This window comes from Neomonachus schauinslandi, chromosome 5 (assembly GCF_002201575.2).
Source record: "Neomonachus schauinslandi chromosome 5, ASM220157v2, whole genome shotgun sequence".
Classification (NCBI taxonomy): Eukaryota; Metazoa; Chordata; class Mammalia; order Carnivora; family Phocidae; genus Neomonachus; species Neomonachus schauinslandi.
This window is the reverse complement of record NC_058407.1, coordinates 64,257,541-64,276,022: the sequence shown is the minus strand read 5'-3', so window position 1 is coordinate 64,276,022 and position 18,482 is coordinate 64,257,541. Positions and strand designations below refer to the sequence as shown.

The 18,482-nt window shown below is 39.0% G+C and overlaps 1 protein-coding gene across 3 annotated transcripts in view; it reads right to left on the bottom strand.

Annotated features, from left to right (window-relative positions):
- Positions 1–11,925, bottom strand: part of CCNT1 (cyclin T1) — a 32,470-nt gene extending 20,545 nt beyond the window's left edge. The window contains exons 1-3 of one of the 3 annotated variants that reach the window (XM_021704837.2): positions 11,656–11,925; positions 9,655–9,736; positions 1,947–2,075 (exon numbers count right to left, since the gene is read on the bottom strand). In XM_021704837.2, the coding sequence (XP_021560512.1) occupies positions 1,947–2,075; positions 9,655–9,736; positions 11,656–11,816 (372 nt within the window). In that variant the 5' untranslated portion in view covers positions 11,817–11,925. Of the gene's footprint in view, positions 1–1,946; positions 2,076–9,654; positions 9,797–9,999; positions 10,053–11,655 lie in introns of those variants that run through there. The other 2 variants (XM_044914864.1, XM_044914863.1) reach the window with 2 other exon arrangements.
- Positions 11,926–18,482: the final 6,557 nt, after the last annotated feature.

The following is an 18,482-nucleotide window of genomic DNA, read 5'->3' as shown; positions in this document are numbered from 1 at the left end:
TTGAGAGACACAGAGAGCACAAGAGAGTGAGCACGAGAGGGGGGAGGGGCAAAGAGAGAGGGAGAAGCAGGCTCCCCACTGAGCAGGGAGCCCGATGTGGGGCTCCATTCCAGGACCAGGACCCCAGGATCATGACCTGAGCTGAAGGCAGACACTTAATGGACTGAGCCACCCAGGGGCCCCAGTTTCACCTTCTTTTAAATGAAGATTTTATTTCTAATGAAGATTTTAAATGAAGTTCAATGAAAAGTTAAAAGTGTTTTATTTATACATGACTCCCTCTATATTTCTATTGGACAGCACTGGTCTAGAACTTTAGGAGAATGAGACTTGGGGCAGGAGTTAGAGCTATATTGTAGTGAACTTTCCACCTAACTTTACGATCTTGAACTAAGTCCAATAAGGACTTAAACTATACTAGTACTCCTTTCCATATAGTGAATAAAATATTTTCCTCTAAGATTCCTCATCTCATGAGGGATAGAAACTCGGGTAAGAAATTATATAAATATACTTTAGAGAAAAAAAGTGAGAATTATTTTTTGTTTTACTTTGTTAAAACAAAATTTTGTTTCATTTGGTCAGTTCTACAGACCAATGGCATTTACTAGTCTAAAACCTAAATAAAAATCCAGGGCAATAATAACTCTTTCAACAAGAGCTACTGCTCTAAGAGAAAACAAAGGGAAGTCAAGACACTATTATGTGAAACAACTCACATAATTAGAACTATTATCAAAATAAACTGAGCCTGGGTGGCTCAGTCAGTTAAGTGTCTGACTTGTGGTATCAGCTCAGGTCATGATCTCAGGGCTGTGGGAATCCACATTTCACAGGGAGTCTGCTTGAGTTTCTCTCCTGCCCCTCCCTGCACCCTCTCTCCTCTCAAATAAATAAATCTATAAACAAACAAGCAAACAAATAAATAAAATAAAAACAACCCCCTAAAAGAAACACTTTCTCCAATATAATGAAAACATGCAAATTTATTTACCTATCTGATAAAGGATGACTCATGCATCCATCGTAAGAGACTTAAATAATCTAGTAACAGAAATCCAGAGTTTAAACACTCAAAAATGTCAGACTTCAAAATTTCTCACAACTCATCACTCCCCAACAACCGACTTCTAAAGCCAGGACAGAGCTTCCCTTCTTTAAGAAAGTCAAGGAAGGATGGAAGGAAAAAAAGCTGTATGTACATGCATAAGATAGAGGTCTGACAGAACATATACTGGAATTATAATCAGCAGTATCCTGCTAGAAGGAAGGGGAGATGAGCTTTAACTTTTACTTCAAATGATTCTTAAATGTTTGGGTTCTTCTATAGCAAGCATATGTAACTTTTGCAATTTCTTTAAAAGTTAAAAAAAAAAAAACGACAGGACTCATTTTTTTTTAAAGAGTCCATAACAAAACTTTATTGGTAAGAATATTATTCATGGAGCGCCTGAGTGGCTCAGTCAGTTAAGCATCTAACTTCAGCTCAGGTCATGATCTCAGGGTCCTGGGATGGAGGTGAGTCTGCTTGTTCCTCTGCCCCACCCCAGCTTGTGGGCTCTCTTTTTCAAATAAATAAAATCTTAAAAAAAAGAAAATGGAGAATAAAACGGGAATGTATTTGCAATATAATAAGTAGAAAAGTCATACAAAATACATACATGTGTAGCTATTCATAGAAAAGAAGCTAGAAATAATGATTCACTTACATACCCGTGGTCCAAATTATATCTAGGTAATACATTTTCTTCTTAGTTTTTCTGTATTTTCCAATTTTACTATAGTGAATACAGTTAAGTTTTGCCATAAAGTTTCTAATGTTTTTGTAAAGGAAAAACAAAAACTAAAAATTTAACAGCCCCCATTCAGACTTCAGTAAATCATAATTACAAAACTAAGCTATCATCAAAATAAATAAAAACAGATATATGTAATTAATCCCCTACCTCACTCCTAGTATCAGGAAGTGATTCCTGCGGATGGAGGCAAGCGTGTGCTACCTTGATGACGTGTTCCAATTTTTTTGGTTGCTCCTCTACTTTAGCCGCTAGAAATAACGCCGCTGGAGCCACAGACTGGATGGAGAGAAAATAAATCACATTTATTATTTATTCCTAGATCAAGGTAGATCTAAAAAAGAACTAAGTCTCAAACCAAATTCCCTGCTTGCCTCAACTTCATCACTTCTCGTTAATGCCTTTTCTTCTCCTTAAAGTGTCTTCCCCTCTCCTATCCGTTAATCTACATCCGCTCCCAAAAACCAATCCCTTAAAAACTCTCATTAAAAGCTATCTGTGTGAGAAACTACTAGATGTAAATAGTTGGCTTTCTATTTAAAATGAGGTTCTTGGAGCGCCTGGGTGGCTCAGTCGTTAAGCGTCTGCCGGCTCAGGTCATGATCCCAGCATCCTGGGATGGAGTCCTGCAACGGGCTCTCTGCTCAGTGGGAACTGCTTCTCCCTCTCCCACTCCCCCTGCTTGTGTTCCCTCTCTTACTGCATCTCTGTCAAATAAATAAAATCTTTAAAATAAAAAAATAAAATGAGGTTCTTTCTTAAGTTTATATCATAACCCTCTGTATACTTTTTTTTTTTTAAATCCCAAGACGCTGGGATCATGACCTGAGCCGAAAGCAGACACTTAACGACTGAGCCACCCAGGCGCCCCTCTATATACTTTTTTTTAAAGGAGCAAATTGAAAGTAGATTAGTGGTTGCCAGGGGCTAGAAGAGGAAAATGGGAGTGACCACTAATGTATTAGAAGTTTCTTTCTAGGGCAATATAAATTTTGTGGAATCAGATCATGGTGATGGTTGCACAACTTTATGAATATATTAAAAACCAGTGAACTGGGGCACCTAGATGGCTCAGTCAGTTAAGAGTCCGACTCTTGGTTTTGGCTCAGGTCATGATCTCAGGGTCATGGGATCGAGCCCCATGTCCGCCTCCATGCTCAGCAGGGAGTTGGCTTGATATTCTTTCCCCCTGCCTCTCTCTCCTCTGCTCCTCCCCCCTGCTCAAGTGCACACTCTCTCTCTCTAAAATAAATAAATAAAATCTCTAAAAACAACAAAAACCCAGTGTACTGCACACTTTAAAAGGATAAATTTTATTGTATGTGAATTATCTCAAATATACTTATATATGGGGGGAGCACAAATCTTAGAAAAGGGAATTCAAAAAATAGTATTATATTCAAGACGTTATACAAAGGCACCCAGGGGAAAAAAAACTCAAGCCAACACACAAGTACACAACAAATTCAGTCACTAAACAATATAAGAGATTAGAGCAATATGACATAAATGTAGCCTGGTAATGATCTGGGAAATCCCAGGAAGAACTTCTATTGAATCTTAAGAATATTTCAATGAATCAAACATGGCAATGGCAAGAACCAGAAGTCAAAGAAATATAATAAATAATTTTATATAATTGAAATATCTATTTCACTTTACTGAGTAGAACAAACAAGCATTCTAATACTTATTTATATCCCTGCTGCTATACGCTATTTTGCTGGAAGAGATTTTTATCCACAAATCCAATTCACAGTAACAATTCTCTTCCTTCGTATTTGTTGCAGCTGTATGCAGTAAACTCCATATATATGCCTAGACCTTAGGATAAGCAAAGCAGAACCAGAGGAAGATGGGTATGAACAAGATGTGAGGAATCAGAGTAAGAAGCACACTAAATTGAGTAGGTGACATAGAGAATGGGATATGGAACACAAAAGATCTTTAGCAAGAGATTGACACTAAAGATTTTAGAGAAAAGTACGTAATTTAAGAAACATTTAGAAAGACATATCCGGGGGCGCCTGGGTGGCTCAGTCGGTTGAGCATTGTCCTGGAGTCCCCATCAAGCCCCATGGGACTCTCCTCTTGCGGGGAGTCTGCTTTTCCCTCTGCCCCTCCCCCCACTCTGCTCTCGCACGCACGCTCGCTCGCTCTCTCTCTCAAAAAAATAAAATCTTGAAGGAAGGAAAGAAGGACGGAAGGAAGGAAGGACAGACAAGATATATCTGGTCCTAGGAAGGACTAAAAGGAGAAAGAATGAAACGCATTAGAAGTTAATTTTAAAAAAGAAAAAAAATTCGCAATCCAGGCATTAAGAAATAAAGATAAGAGTAGGCATTAGCAGTAGAAAAACGGGGAAAACCACAGGCATGATTTTAGAAAATTAATAGGGCTTCACTAAATCTATGTGTATGTATTTGCGTACAGAGAAAAACAATTCTAAAATGTCAACAGGATTATCGCTGAGCAGTTAGCTACACGAATATCATCATTTCCTCCTTTATTCTGTTTATTTAAAAAAAAAGATTTTATTTATTTATTTGACAGAGAAAGAGATAGCAAGAGCAGGAACACAAGTAGGGGGAGTGGGAGAGGGAGAAGCAGGCTTCCCACTAAGCAGGGAGCCCGACACGGGGCTCGATCCCAGCACCCTGAGATCATGACCTGAGCCGAAGGCAGATGCTTAACCAACTGAGGCCATCCAGGCGCCCCTCTCTGTCTTCTTTTAATTTTATGATGACTACATACAGAAAAAACAGTTAACACTAAAAATTAACAGGACTTCATAACTGATTGGAAAAAGCAGGAAGGAAAAGAACTACTTAAAGACACAACTAAGATTTTTAGCCTACAACTTTGCCTTCAAGGAGCTAAAAATATATTCAAAAGGCACAAACTAAGGGACACCTGGGTGGCTCAGTCGGTTGGGCATCTGCCTTCAGCTCGGGCGGCGGTCCCGGGGTCCTGGGGTCGGGCCCTGTGTCAGGCTCCCTGCTCAGCGGGAACCTGCTTCTCCCTCTCCTCCCGGCTTTTCTCTCTCGCTAGCTCGGTCACTATCTGTCTCTCTCTCTCAAATAGGTAAACAAAATCTTAAAAAAAAAAAAAAAAAAGGCACAAACTAAAATATGTATACAAACAATGGCTAAGAAGGCAAGATAATAACTCATTAAGTGAAAGACTGGAAGAGATAAATTTCAGTCTCATTTTTGCACAGTCAACCATGTAAATACTCATTGCTCCTCATGGAATCACTTACCAAACCAGTTTACCAAAGCATTTTCCTATCAAAGGCAATTTCTAAGAGGAATTCTTACACCAGATAATATAAGATTTTCTCCATTTTAAAAGAATAAAAATGGGGCGCCTGGGTGGCTCAGTCGTTAGGCGTCTGCCTTCAGCTCGGGTCATGATCCTGGGATCCTGGGATCCTGGGATCGAGCCCCGCATCAGGCTCCCTGCTCGGCAGGAAGCCTGCTTCTCCCTCTCCCACTCCCCCTGCTTGTGTTCCTGCTCCCACTCTCTCTGTCTCTCTGTCAAATAAATAAATAAATAAATCCTTAAAAAGAAATGAATGAATGAATAAAAATGCCACCCAGTATTTATTTGTTATGTACAGGCACTTTGTAAATTAATTAATTTAAATATTAACTACCGGGGCGCCTGGGTGGCTCAGTTGATTAAGTGTCCAACTCTTGATTTCAGCTCAGGTCATCTCAGGATCATGGAATCAAGCCCTGAGTTGGGCTCCTGGGCTCCGCACTCAATTGGGAATCTGCTTGAGATTCTCTCTCCCTCTCCCTCTGCCCCTCCCCTGCTCATACTCTAATAAATAAATAAATAAATAAATAAATCTTATTAACTACTCTAGGAGATAGGCACTATTACTGACTCCAAAGAGATGAGAAAACTGACGCCTATGGTAACTTACCCGAAGCTATATAACTAGTAAGTGCAAAAAATCCAAACCTAGACATATCTGACTCCAAAGCCCATTCTCTTAACCACTAAGCTTGACCCCTTAAGGATAAGCTAACCAGAATACACCCAAAACAAATCTGTTAGGTACTACAATATAACACCCAATTTTGTAATATATGAAATATTACATAAACACACCAAATTGCTCACCATTAATTTTACACTTCCTCATTTGAAAATATTTAAGACAGAATATTTAGAAATGCAATTCATTAGGTTAAATTTCTTCTCAAAAAGAGTAATACAATGCCAAAAATTAAATGAAAATTAATCATTTAATCATGTCCACTAAAGAAATAAAATTTCCATTGAAAAACAAGTTCTCTATCTTCCAGGGTGTTGGAAATATACTTTATCTTGATCTGAGTGGTGGTTACATATACATACAATAATAATAATAATGCAAAAAGTAATCAAGTTGCACACTTCAGATTTTTGTGCTTTACTGTTAAACCTCAATAAAAATTAAAAAAAAAAATTTTTTTTTAAAGGCAAGAGTTCTAGCTCCAAAACACTATGAACAAAGAAATAGAACAAAATGAGAAAAGTATTCACAATACATGAAATACAGCTCTAATACATGAGAGCTCGTATAAATAAGAAAATCAGAATAAAAGAGGAGCAAAGAGAATCAAGAGTCAATTTTTAAGTCAATTCTTCAATTTCATGAGAACAATGACCTAATAGGTAGGTATAAGAAGCTCAACTTCATTAACTGAAAAAAATGTAAATTAAGAAAATAATTTAGGATGCCCTCTATCTTGTTCACCATTGTATCCCAAGTGCTCAACAAGTAGTTAAAACTTAGTATTTCCTGGGGCGCCTGGGTGGGTCAGTTGTTAAGCGTCTGCCTTCGGCTCGGGTCATGATCCCAGGGTCCTGGGATCAAGCCCCCTCATCGGGCTCCTGCTCAGCTGGGAGCCTGCTTCTCCCTCTCCCACTCCCCCTGCTTGTGTTCCTGCTCTCGCTATCTCTGTCTCTGTCAAATAAATAAATAAAACCTAAAAAAAAAAAAAACCTTAGTATTTCCTGATGTAATAAATATTTGTGAGGATGCAGAGAAAAGGACCTTCTCTTACAGTGCTGGAAACAATGTATACTGATATAATCTTTCAGTAAGGCAAATTGACACAACGTATACTGATAAAATATTTAAGTAGGGCAAACTGACACAAAAAAACAATGTATACTGATATAATCTTTGAGTAGGGCAAACTGACACAACAAAAATTTTTTAAATGCAGCCCTGTGGACACAGTAATTTTACTTATAGGAATTTATATAAGAACAGTCATGTGAGTCATATACTATATGTACCAATTTTATATAACACTATTTATAATTACTAAACTAGAAACAACCCAAATATCCACCAATAGGGAGGTGAAATAAATTATGGTAACTACACAAAGAAATACTATGTGGCCATTTAAAATACAGCTGACCCTTGAACAACACTGGTTTGAACTGTGTTGGTCCACCTATATGCAGATTTTTTTTCTATAAATACAGTACAGTACTGTAACTGCATTTTCTCTTATGATTTTCCTAATATTTTCTTTTCTCCAGCATACTTTTTTGAAAGGATACAGTATATGATACATATAACATACAAAATATGTGTTAATTATATTATTGGTAAGGCTTCTGGTAGTTAACTTTCTGGGGAGTCAAGAGTTATATGTAGATTTTCAACTGTGTAGAGGTAGGTACCCCTAACCCCCACACTGTTCAAAGGTCAACTGTAATGAAAAACCACTATGAAAAGATATCCAATATATATTGTTAACTGATAGAGGCAACTCACATAAGAGTAGTATAGTAAGAAGTTATTTTTTAATAGAAATACATATTTACTAGGTATGTGTACACAAAAATGTCCAAGACACTATATGACAAAACATTATCAATGGTTACCTCTAGAGGGTGGGATTACAGAGGAGTGAAGCTTTCTAGATTACACGTTTCCGTATTAATTTTTACCGTAAACATGCGTTACCTTTATGAGAAAAAAATAACATGAAAAATGCAGAGGAGCTTGACAGGACCAATATCAATGCCACAACAATGTATTAAGTCCTCTCAAATCTGAACTTGGATTTATCACAAGTCTTAAAACTAAGATATTAAAGGGTGGTATTTTTGATCTGTTAATTCCAGAATGTGCCTAAAATCAATTCTGTAGAGAGGATCAACAATCCCAAACTTTAAAAGTCCCTGGATTTTGGAAAAGGTCATATCATCCACTGGAATCTCTCTATATTTATTGGATAAGTACCAGATAATTCATCCATTCAAGTTTACCGAAGGTGCTTTGGAGGATACACAGAAAAGTGAGTCTCTGTCCTTGCTAAGCTTAATACACAGCAAATAAAGAAAAATATAATTTAAAAGATATAAGTAGGAGAAGTATATAATATATACGTGCATAAAGTGGACAAATTGATTTGAGATGTATTTTATCCTGGATTTCAAATCTTTACCATAATAAAAGGGAAGACATGAAGAAAACGTTCAGAATTGGCAAGACAGCTATGGACTTCCTCTTCAAATTTCATTCTTTATCCACTACCTTCTATTCTAGAGCTATCAGACAGATATCCTCATTAAATGCTTTTTCTCTGTCTTAATAAAATTGCTTCTTGCAATCAAAGGTAGGGCATGGCTGGAGGTAAGAGGTCTACTGGTAGGAGAAAGCCAAGCTGACTGGATAATCAGTAAAAATTGGGAATACTTAATCCACAGATCCCGGGCACCTGGGTGGCTCAGTTGGTTAAGCGACTGCCTTCAGCTCAGGTCATGATCCTGGAGTCCCGGGATCGAGTCCGGCATCGGGCTCCTTGCTCAGCAAGGAGTCTGCTTCTCCCTCTGACCCTCCCCCCTCTCATGTGCTCTCTCGCTCTCTCAAATAAATAAAATCTTAAAAAAAAAAAATCCACAGATCCAAAGGGTTTCCAGTGTAGTTACTGCCAATACTGAGTATGCCAATATCTTACATTACAAGAGCAGTGTCTAGCTCCCTAGCTTCTCATTCCATGGCATTAAAAAAAAAAGAGCTCAGAGCCTATCATCCTAAGGGTAAGTCTTAAACACTTTTCTTCAAAACATAACCTTTCTTAAAAAAAAAAAAAAAAAGACAAAGAAAAAGAAATATTTGACTCACAAACCCATATGAAGTATTCATCAGGTTTAGCCCTATTATTTTTGTGATTTTATTAAACAAATACAGTCTTACCTGCAACTGGGATATCACTACGCACTCGCTTCCAAGTCATTTATAATAATGTTAAATAGGACCATTTCAGGTATCAAAACTGAAAATAGCACTATTTACAATTCTGTCCAGAAAAAAAAATCCCTTTATTACTATTATTTTATTTTTCCTGTCTTAAAAGTCACCCCCATCATCACATAACGTGCCTTCCCTCTCCAACCAGTCAGTGATTGCAATTATATCAAAGCCTTTTAGAAAATCTACATCACTTACATTCACTTGTTTTCCTGTGGCTACATTATTACCGCTTCAAAAATTACACTTAAATTAAGCATCATCTCCCTTTAATGCTCCTCTCCCAACCCAAAAATTTAAGTGTTCAATAATCTATTTCTTTATTAGAGAATCCACCTATTCTAAGGATGCACTAAACCTACCAAATAACTACCCAGTTTACCAGAAAACTGGAAGACTGGATTCAGTGTGACACATAATGAAAGTGATCAATCCTATTTTCTAAACTTCAAATCCCAGTTCAGCAACAAAGATCAACCTCCTCACCCCACACACACACACACAGGAAGTTGTTGGAACTGATCACCAAATGAATATACCATACCAAAGATATATATATATATATATATATATATATATACTTACGCTTCGATGGAACTGTGTAAAGGACTGAATCATGTAGAATCGATGCATGTATACTATAGCAGTGTTGATAGTCAATTGTGAACTAAAATGTTAAAGTTAAGGCCCCAAAACAGGCAGGCAGAACAATTCCCAAAAATACAACCTGTAGGGTGCCTGGGTGGCTCAGTTGGTTAAGCGACTGCCTTCGGCTCAGGTCATGATCCTGAGTCCCGGGATCGAGTCCCGCACTGGGCTCCCTGCTGAGCAGGGAGTCTGCTTCTCCCTCTGACCCTCCCCCCTCTCATGCTCGCTCTCTCATTCTCTCTCAAATAAATAAATAAAATCTTAAAAAAAAAAAAATACAACCTGTATATCCTCCCAAAAGGACCATGCAGCCAAGCACAGTACATGCTTCTAAATGAAAATCATACTTAATTTTCCAAATTAAAGAGCAAATCTGTTTTCTTTCACCAAATTATTAACCACCAATTGACACTTAACATAATGCCTTACACACAACTGCTATTCAATGTGTAAATTTGCTGAACTGATAAACAAGCTTCTTAGCATGTGTGGATAGAGGAACCTAAACCTGTCACTTGCCTCTTGAAAATCCTGCAGTGGAGATCCAGTAGCTCAGGATATCTCTTCACACGACTTACAACACCCTTCCTGATCTGGCCCCCAGGTATGACTCTACTATCTCCTCACTTTCTAAGCTCCAGAAATTAACTTTTCAGTCCCACTCGTCTGTGGCAACTAAGCCTTCTCATATGGTGATCCCTGGGAGCAGAAACATTGTGGAATGATGTGACAGTCACTCACTGACAAAATTTTAAATGCCTTACTTCTAAAGCCCTCAGAAGACAATGTGGGTTATTCAGGGAAGAGGTTGTGGTCCCAAGATGTCAACAACCTTAATAACAATACACACATTAAAAAGGGCTACATGTACTAAAACAGAATTTCAAACAAAAAGCTTAATTTAGTACTGACCCAATGCTTAGGAAACAAATTGGATATCCGCAATAAAGAGGACACCTCTTTTGAGGTGAGCACAACTTTAAGATACAACAAACATTACAGCCAGCCACACACTTAAATAGGAGCTGCACCCAGAAATAATTTTTCACTGCCAGAGTGGAAAGAACTTTAAAACTATATAAGCTTTCTCTGCTGCAACATGAATGAGTATATTTTCTGACAAAAATACTTGAAGGGAAAAAAAAAATCACTAAATTATCTGATCTTTGAAATGTAAAGAAAACAAATACACATTAGAACTCTGAGTAAATTAAAAAATCAACAGTTTGTAAATGGTTTTTTAAAACTTTAGATCCCTGGGTCTATATCCTTACCAACAGAAACTGACATCCTTCCTTCCTCTGAAATTCTATAAAGTTTTAACAGCAGCTACCATTTGAACATGAGTGCCAGGCATTTTCTTAGGCATAGAAGTTACGTGCATGGCTTATCACTCCATTTTACAGACTAGAAAACCAAGAATTTGACAGATTTCTTAAACAGCTAGTAAGTTGAAGGAACGGATTTTGAACCTTAGCTGGGGCATTAATTCTAGGCCACCCTCTCTTCATAAGTAAGACCTACAGGTCTTGAATTTCTCAAAACTCTTTACACGCTAAGTTCAAGAGACAGCCATCAACAGTGAAACCTCCACCAAACCCCCAGGGAATAGCGGAAAAGTAGAATTTCTAAGTCACCGGATCTGGAGACCAGAACACAACGAAAGGGGACTGGGAAGGGCTGGTTAAAACACAAGCTGCGAAGGATACGAATTCCCAGCAAAGCTGGTGGCACTGGCAGGCGAGCGGGAAATTAACTCCGCCTCGCTTCCGCGGCGCAAACACTGAATTTCAGCCCGCCCCATCGGAGTCTCTCCCACCTAGACATTCAGCCCCTGCCCACCCGCTTCCCTCTTCCGTCCCTGACAGAGCCTGAGGCCTGGAAGCCCGAGCATGGCGGGTCTGACTCCAAGGCCGGAGGCCTAGGCCGCAAGGATACACGTTAAGACGTTGTCCCATGTCCTGGAGCAGATTGGCCGCCTGCTGGCGATGAGAAAGTTCTTTATCTGGGTCCAGGCCAAAACGACGGGATGGGCTATTTTCCAGCTGTTCTCGAGTAAAATACCACCGTTTGTTGTTGTTCTTCCTCTCTCCCTCCATAGTGCTTCAACCAGAAGGCAGCGGCGGAGGCTGCAAGCACTTCCCAGCGTCACCTAAACGGCGACACACATCCGCTACGCGGGGGCAACTGCGACGTGACGAACTTCCGCTAAAAGGTGGAGGGCTAGATTGTGACAGGCTTCCGCAAAGAAGGGATAGTTAAAGAGTCTACTTCCGGAATGGACCTCGCAACAACCTGTAGCCGAGTTAACAGCCAGTAGGCGACCAGGAAAGACCTTGAGTCTAGGACGCAGGCGCCAGTCATGTGACCCTTGGGAGGGGGTAGAAGTTCTCGTTCGAAACCACGCTTCCTTCCTCCCGCGAGAGCTGGGTTTAGCTTTCGCGTGGTGGACGAGGTGGCGAGGCAACTGTTGTGGCGGGGTAGGGCGCCCGCCCACGCGCCCCTCGGCGGTTTCTCGGAGAACTTTGTGGCGGAGGTGGCGATATAAAATGGGGGAGATAGCGAACTTGACAGACCAGGTGAGACTGTCAAAAACTGAAAAAAGTAATCAAAGAGAGTGGCCCTATCGTATATCGTAATATAAAGCAACTAGAAAGCTCTTCCGTTGTTGGTAGCGGTGTAAACTACCCTTTTGCAAAGCCGCTTCACAACGTTTATCTAAAGCCTTGAAAGAATTCTTAGGCTTCGCCACAGTGATTCAACGTAAGGGAATGAAATTTAATTAATAGTGTTAATTTAGTGATTACCATGTTCCAGGCACATTGTTGACTCTTAAATACACTATTTCATTTAAAAAGCAGAACCCCAAGAGGTAATAACGTTTCAATTCCCGTTCTGTGGACGAGCGAACTAAAACTGCTCATTCATTGTGGAAAGCTTCCACCTCCACCTTGCACACATAAGAATTTGTAAGTTGCTGTCCTCCACCAAGAAGTACCCCAGCTGAACGCCTGATGCCTGTTTGAGCCTGGGCAAGATACCTAACCTCTCTGTGCCTCTTGTATAAATGTAAATGATAACAACAGTACCTACGTTTTAGATTGTGAGGATTAAATAAGATATAATTAATTAAAAGCCTTTATAATAGTACCTAGCACATAGGAACATAGAAAACATTCAGTAGATGTTATCATAGTATTTATTCTGTTATATTAAAATTTGAGTTGTATGCATAGCACCTACCTAATACAGTCCTGGCCCTAGTAGTCGATAAATGTCAAATAAATGCTCACAACACCTTACAATAAAGAAACCAGGGCTTGGGGAAGTTAAGTAGTTTGCTCTACACTACACTGTTAAGTGTTGATTTTTAAATCAAGTCTAATTCCATTGTTCTTTCCATTCTAGCAAACTGTATTCCTGCTTTCCAGAAACAATTTACCTTGACTAATTGGGGTAGTATTAAAATCCTTTGTCTTTTATAATATTTTGAGTTTTTTCATTTTAGACGTGGCTGCTCCCACTCAGTTTGATTCTAATTCTCAGAAGTATTTCCTTCCATTTCAGGCCCTCCTTTGCCATATGCTACCTATAATTAGCATTAGCTACATTTTACTCCAGAAAAATTGAGGTTCAGGAAGATTTAAATGACTTATTTCAGGTTATAACATGTAAAAAATTTATGATTTCAAACTTCTAACATCACAGACTTGTTTCTTTTAATAGAATAAGCATTTTTTTTCCAATTATGTAGTCATTATATTTTTTAAAAAGATTTATTTATTTGTTTGAAAGAGAGAACGAGCTGGGGGGAGGGGGAGAAGCAGACTCCCTGCTGAGCGGGGAGCCTGACCTGGGGGCTCAATCCCAGGACCCTGGGATCATGACCTGAGCCAAAGACAGATGCCTAACCAACTAAGCCGCCCAGACGCCCCTGGTCCTCCACTTAAACTCTTGGATTGATGGCTCCATTTTGAATTTGCTCTCCTGGCTGAGTATACCAATTTTCCAAGAAAAAATTCTGGTATCTGTTCAGCTCTAGGCAATGCAGGTGGTAATCAATGGCTTGCTGTCCTGCCATACAGAAGACCGGGACCTGTGTAACTCAGAGAAAGGAAATATTCTTTGACTGAGTGGATAAATATTTGAAAGTAGGAGGCAGTAATAACAATTGCTAAACAAGAGTTTTGGATCAGGCCTGGACTCATCCCAGCTCTTCTTTTTTATTTTTTTAAACCCTCAACGATCCTTATGTGTACAGTTCCATAGTGTCAGCTATATTCACATTGTTATGTAACAGGTCTCCACAACTTTTTCATTTTGCAGATCTGAAACTTTATGTCCATATGCTTCATTTCCCCCTCTCCCAGCCCTGACACCTCCCAATCTACTTTGTGTTGCTATGAGTTTGACTGCTTTAGATATCTTATGTAAGTAGAATCATACAGTGTTTGTGACTGCCTTATTTCACTTAGTATAATGTCCTTAAAATTCCCAGCTCTTCTTTTAACTAGCTGTGTGATTTTTTTTTAATATTTTATTTATTTATTTATTTATTTATTTGAGAGAGAGAGAGCACCTTCAGGTAGAGAGGGAACGGCAGAAGCAGACGCTCCGCTGAGCAGGAAGCCAGACGTGGGGCTCGATTTTAGGACCCCCAAGATCACGACCCAAGCTGAAGGCAGACGCTTAACTGACTGAGCCACCCAGCTGCCCTTAGCTGTGTGATCTTAAATGTCATCTCTGGATCCTGATGGGAAACCATCTGGCACACAGTAGGTGTTCAGTACATGTTTATTGTCAAAATAATGTTAACCTTCAGATAAATTGCCCTTAAAGAACAATTGACAAAATCTTAAACTAGAGGAATTTTCCTTTTTTTCTCTTCTTTTTTTTAATTTAAATAGGACTCTGTTTCCTATAAAAGAAACCTATCAGGCTACTTTTCCTATTCACTGGACTAATCTTGTTCTGGATACAGGATTATACCATATTTCATGATTTGATCTTATTTTGCATTGTGCTTATGAATGTCATATTTCAGCCATGTCGAACATTACCATCTACTACTGTTAAAATAATTTCTTTCCAATATTTATATAGTCTCCAAATTAAAGCCTGAAAAGATGGTGTGCCGTTTGTAACTATTCCCAATTCCACATTCAGTTGATGTCATACTGATAGCTTGAAATTGGCCATGGTATGGGTGTACTGGTAAATTATTAACAACCAGCTATCCAGAAAATCATTGTATGTGTATTTATACATACATAATTTCAAACATGAACTTATTGATATAAAGGATGTGTAGCACATATTTATAAAAAATATACAATATTTATTATAAATTTCTTATAGCCAGTTGATTCTCATAGAATGCTTTTGCTCAGTTTTGCTAACTTCTTGATTCAATAACCAACCTGTGATTGCATTTGACAAATGAGAATAGTTTTTTTTTTTCAAAGATTTATTTATTTATTTGAGAGAGGGAGAACGTACAAAGGAGGAGCATACAAAAGAGGAGCAGAGGGAGAGAAAGAGGGAGAGAATCCCAAGCAGACTCCCTACTGAGCACGGAGCCCCATGCAGAGCTCGATCTCAAGACCCTGAGATCATACATGACCTGAGCCAAAATCAAGAGTCAGATGCTTAACAGACTGAGCTACCCAGGCACCCCAGCAAATGAGAATAGTTTTGACTGTTGGTTGACATTTTCATTTGCATTAATCAGTAAGATAAAAGTGAAACAATAAGGGGCCAAGCATGGAGCCTGCTTAAGATTCTGTCTCTCCCTCCCCCTCTGCCCCTCCCCCCTCCAAAAAAAAGTGAAACAATGAGACTTATGTTGGAACTTCACTTATTTGTCAGTGACTTGAGCAACATCTTTGCTGGGATGGGATAATAGTTTTTGAAAACCGAAAGAACCTTTCAATTTTTTGTGCTCTTGACAATGTAATGGGCATAGACATGGCATACTTTTAAACTTAATCTACATTATTTACATACTACCACTTTCTTAAGTCTAGTCAACAAAATAAATAAATCAAGCTTTTGTTTGCAGCATTTACCATTTCTGTAGTCTAAATTCTCCCATTATGGCCAGTTTCAAGCTACCAACGTGACATCACCTAGCATGGACTTGGGAAGAGATGAACACACCATCACATAGTATTTCCTCCATATAGATACAATAGACAGGGACTTCTGGTTTCCAGTCTGATATGTAAAGAGCTTGGAAGTCATTGCTCCTGTTCTTATAACAACAACAACAACAACAAAAACCCTGAATAAACTGAAAATCATCAACCCTTGTTAGATCGAGCAGAGAATTAAGGGGACAGGGCAAACCTCTACCACAAAAACTGGAGAGACAGGCAGAATCAGAAGAGGCAGAACAGAGACCCGTGGCTTACTGAGAGCAAAAACTACTATTGAAACCAGCAACTAATAGGAATACATAAAGGGCAATTGACTAATTGCTGGAGACTGAACTTGGCCTAGATTGAGAGACTAAAAACAAACAAACCTTTTGAGGGCCTCCACACTTTCATGAGTTTTACTTCCAGGAGCCCCATAGGTCTTAACTATAAAGATTGGAGAAAAATCCCCTTGTCCTTCTGGGAGGGAAAGGGAAAAAAGAGCTACTTAGACCCAGAGCATTCAGTTGTCCTTAACAAAAGCCTGTCCTCGGGCGCCTGGGTGGCTCAGTTGGTTAAGCGACTGCCTTCGGCTCAGGTCATGATCCCGGGGTCCTGGGATCGAGTCCCGCATCGGGCTCCCTGCTCTGCGGGAAGCCTGCTTCTCCCTCTCTCACTCCCCCTGCTTGTGTTCCCTCTCTCGCTGTGTCTCTCTCTGTCAAATAAATAAATTAAAAAAAAAAATCTTTAAAAAAAAAAAAAAAAAATTTTTAAAAAAAAAAAAAAGCCTGTCCTCAATGGAAGCTACTTAACAGAGCCTAACCAATGTAGGAAAAGGAAAATAACCAACTCCAGCATTTGTGAGGGCCACAGTCTGGAGGGGACACAAGCTCACTAAAAAAACTGAGACCTGATATGATTATAAAGCACTTTCCTCACCTGCCCCCCTTACCAACACATCAGTAGATCTCCTATATAATAACAGGGGATTACAACAGAAAGAACTACAAACCCAGACCCATTTAAGAAGGAGTGTGTAAGGAAACCCAAAGACAACAGGGGAGACAAAGACGTCAGAGGAGATTTTAGCCTCTGATACCTACAGCCATAGCAAACAGGAAACAGCAACCAAACTCCCAAACAGATAAACGTAAAACATCCATTCCTTTTACCCAATATATCATGTCTAGCTTCCTGCAAAAAAAAATTATAAGGCATGCTAAAAGGCAAAAAATACAGTCTCAGGAGACAAAGCAAGTATCAGAACCAGAGTCATAATATGGCAGAAATTTTTGAATTGTCAAACTGGGAATTTAACTGATTAATATGCTAAGGACTCTAATGGAAAAAGTGGGTAACATGCAAGAATAGATGAGTAATGAAGCAGGGAGATGAAAACTAAGAATCAAAAGGAAATGTTAGAAATAAAAAACCTGTAACGGGTGCCTGGCTGCCTCAGTCAGTAGAACACGCGACTCGATCTTGGAGTCGTGAGTTCAAGCCCCGGGTTGGGCCTAGAGCTTACTTTAAAAAAAAAAAAACAAAAACCCACTTTGAAGGAAATGAATGCCTTTGATGGGCTTATCAATACACTGGACACAACCAAGGAAAGAATCAGTGAGTTTGAAGATACATCAATAGAAACTTCCCAAACTGAAAAGCAAAGAGAAAAAAGAATAAAAACAGCAGGGGCGCCTGGGTGGCTCAGTTGGTTAGGCGACTGCCTTCGGCTCGGGTCATGATCCTGGAGTCCCGGGATCGAGTCCCGCATCGGGCTCCCTGCTCAGCGGGGAGTCTGCTTCTCCCTCTGACCCTCCTCCCTCTCATGCTCTCTGTCTCTCATTCTCTCTCTCTCAAATAAATAAATAAAATCTTAAAAAAAAAAAAAAAAAAAAAGAATAAAAACAGCAGAATATACACATACAATAGATATAACTTCATGAGCGTAGATAATAGTAAAATGTAGTAAAATAATTAGGAAGAGATGAGTTTTTAGTATTTACTACTTTTACTTTTCATATTTATTCAATTGTAAGTTTAGATAATTTTAAATAATGGCTTAACAACCAGCTTGCAAAATTCCTGAAAATTTAAGAGGCAGCTCAAAAATCAGTGTGAACTGATTCAGCACACCACTGCTTGAAATAAAGACCCATTGGAAGTACCATATTCACATTTAAATACTGTTTATGTTTCCATTATATGCTGAACACTATGCTAAGGAAATTTGCGTACGTTATCTCATTTAATTCTTATAACTCTGAAATAGATACCATTGCCATTTTTAAAAATAAACAGGCTTAACCTATTCAAACTCAGATACTGAGAATATGGCAAAACTAATATTTGAGCCCAGGTCAGTGCTTTTTCTATTCACTGCCTTCTGAAACTTACAGTATAAAAAAGACTGGGGCAAGAAAAAGGGTAACTGGTACTTGATGCCTCCATTTTTCTGAAGTTATTTAGCCCACTCACACTCTAGCTCTACTGTGAACCCATAAATCCTGTGTCTCCTTAGACAAAGGGAGTGTTAGTCATAGTAATTCTTCAGGGCATTACCATGGTTACCAAACACAGAGTCCAGTGCTCCAGCCTGAATGTTCCAGAAGAGGACAGGGAGAAGCTGAG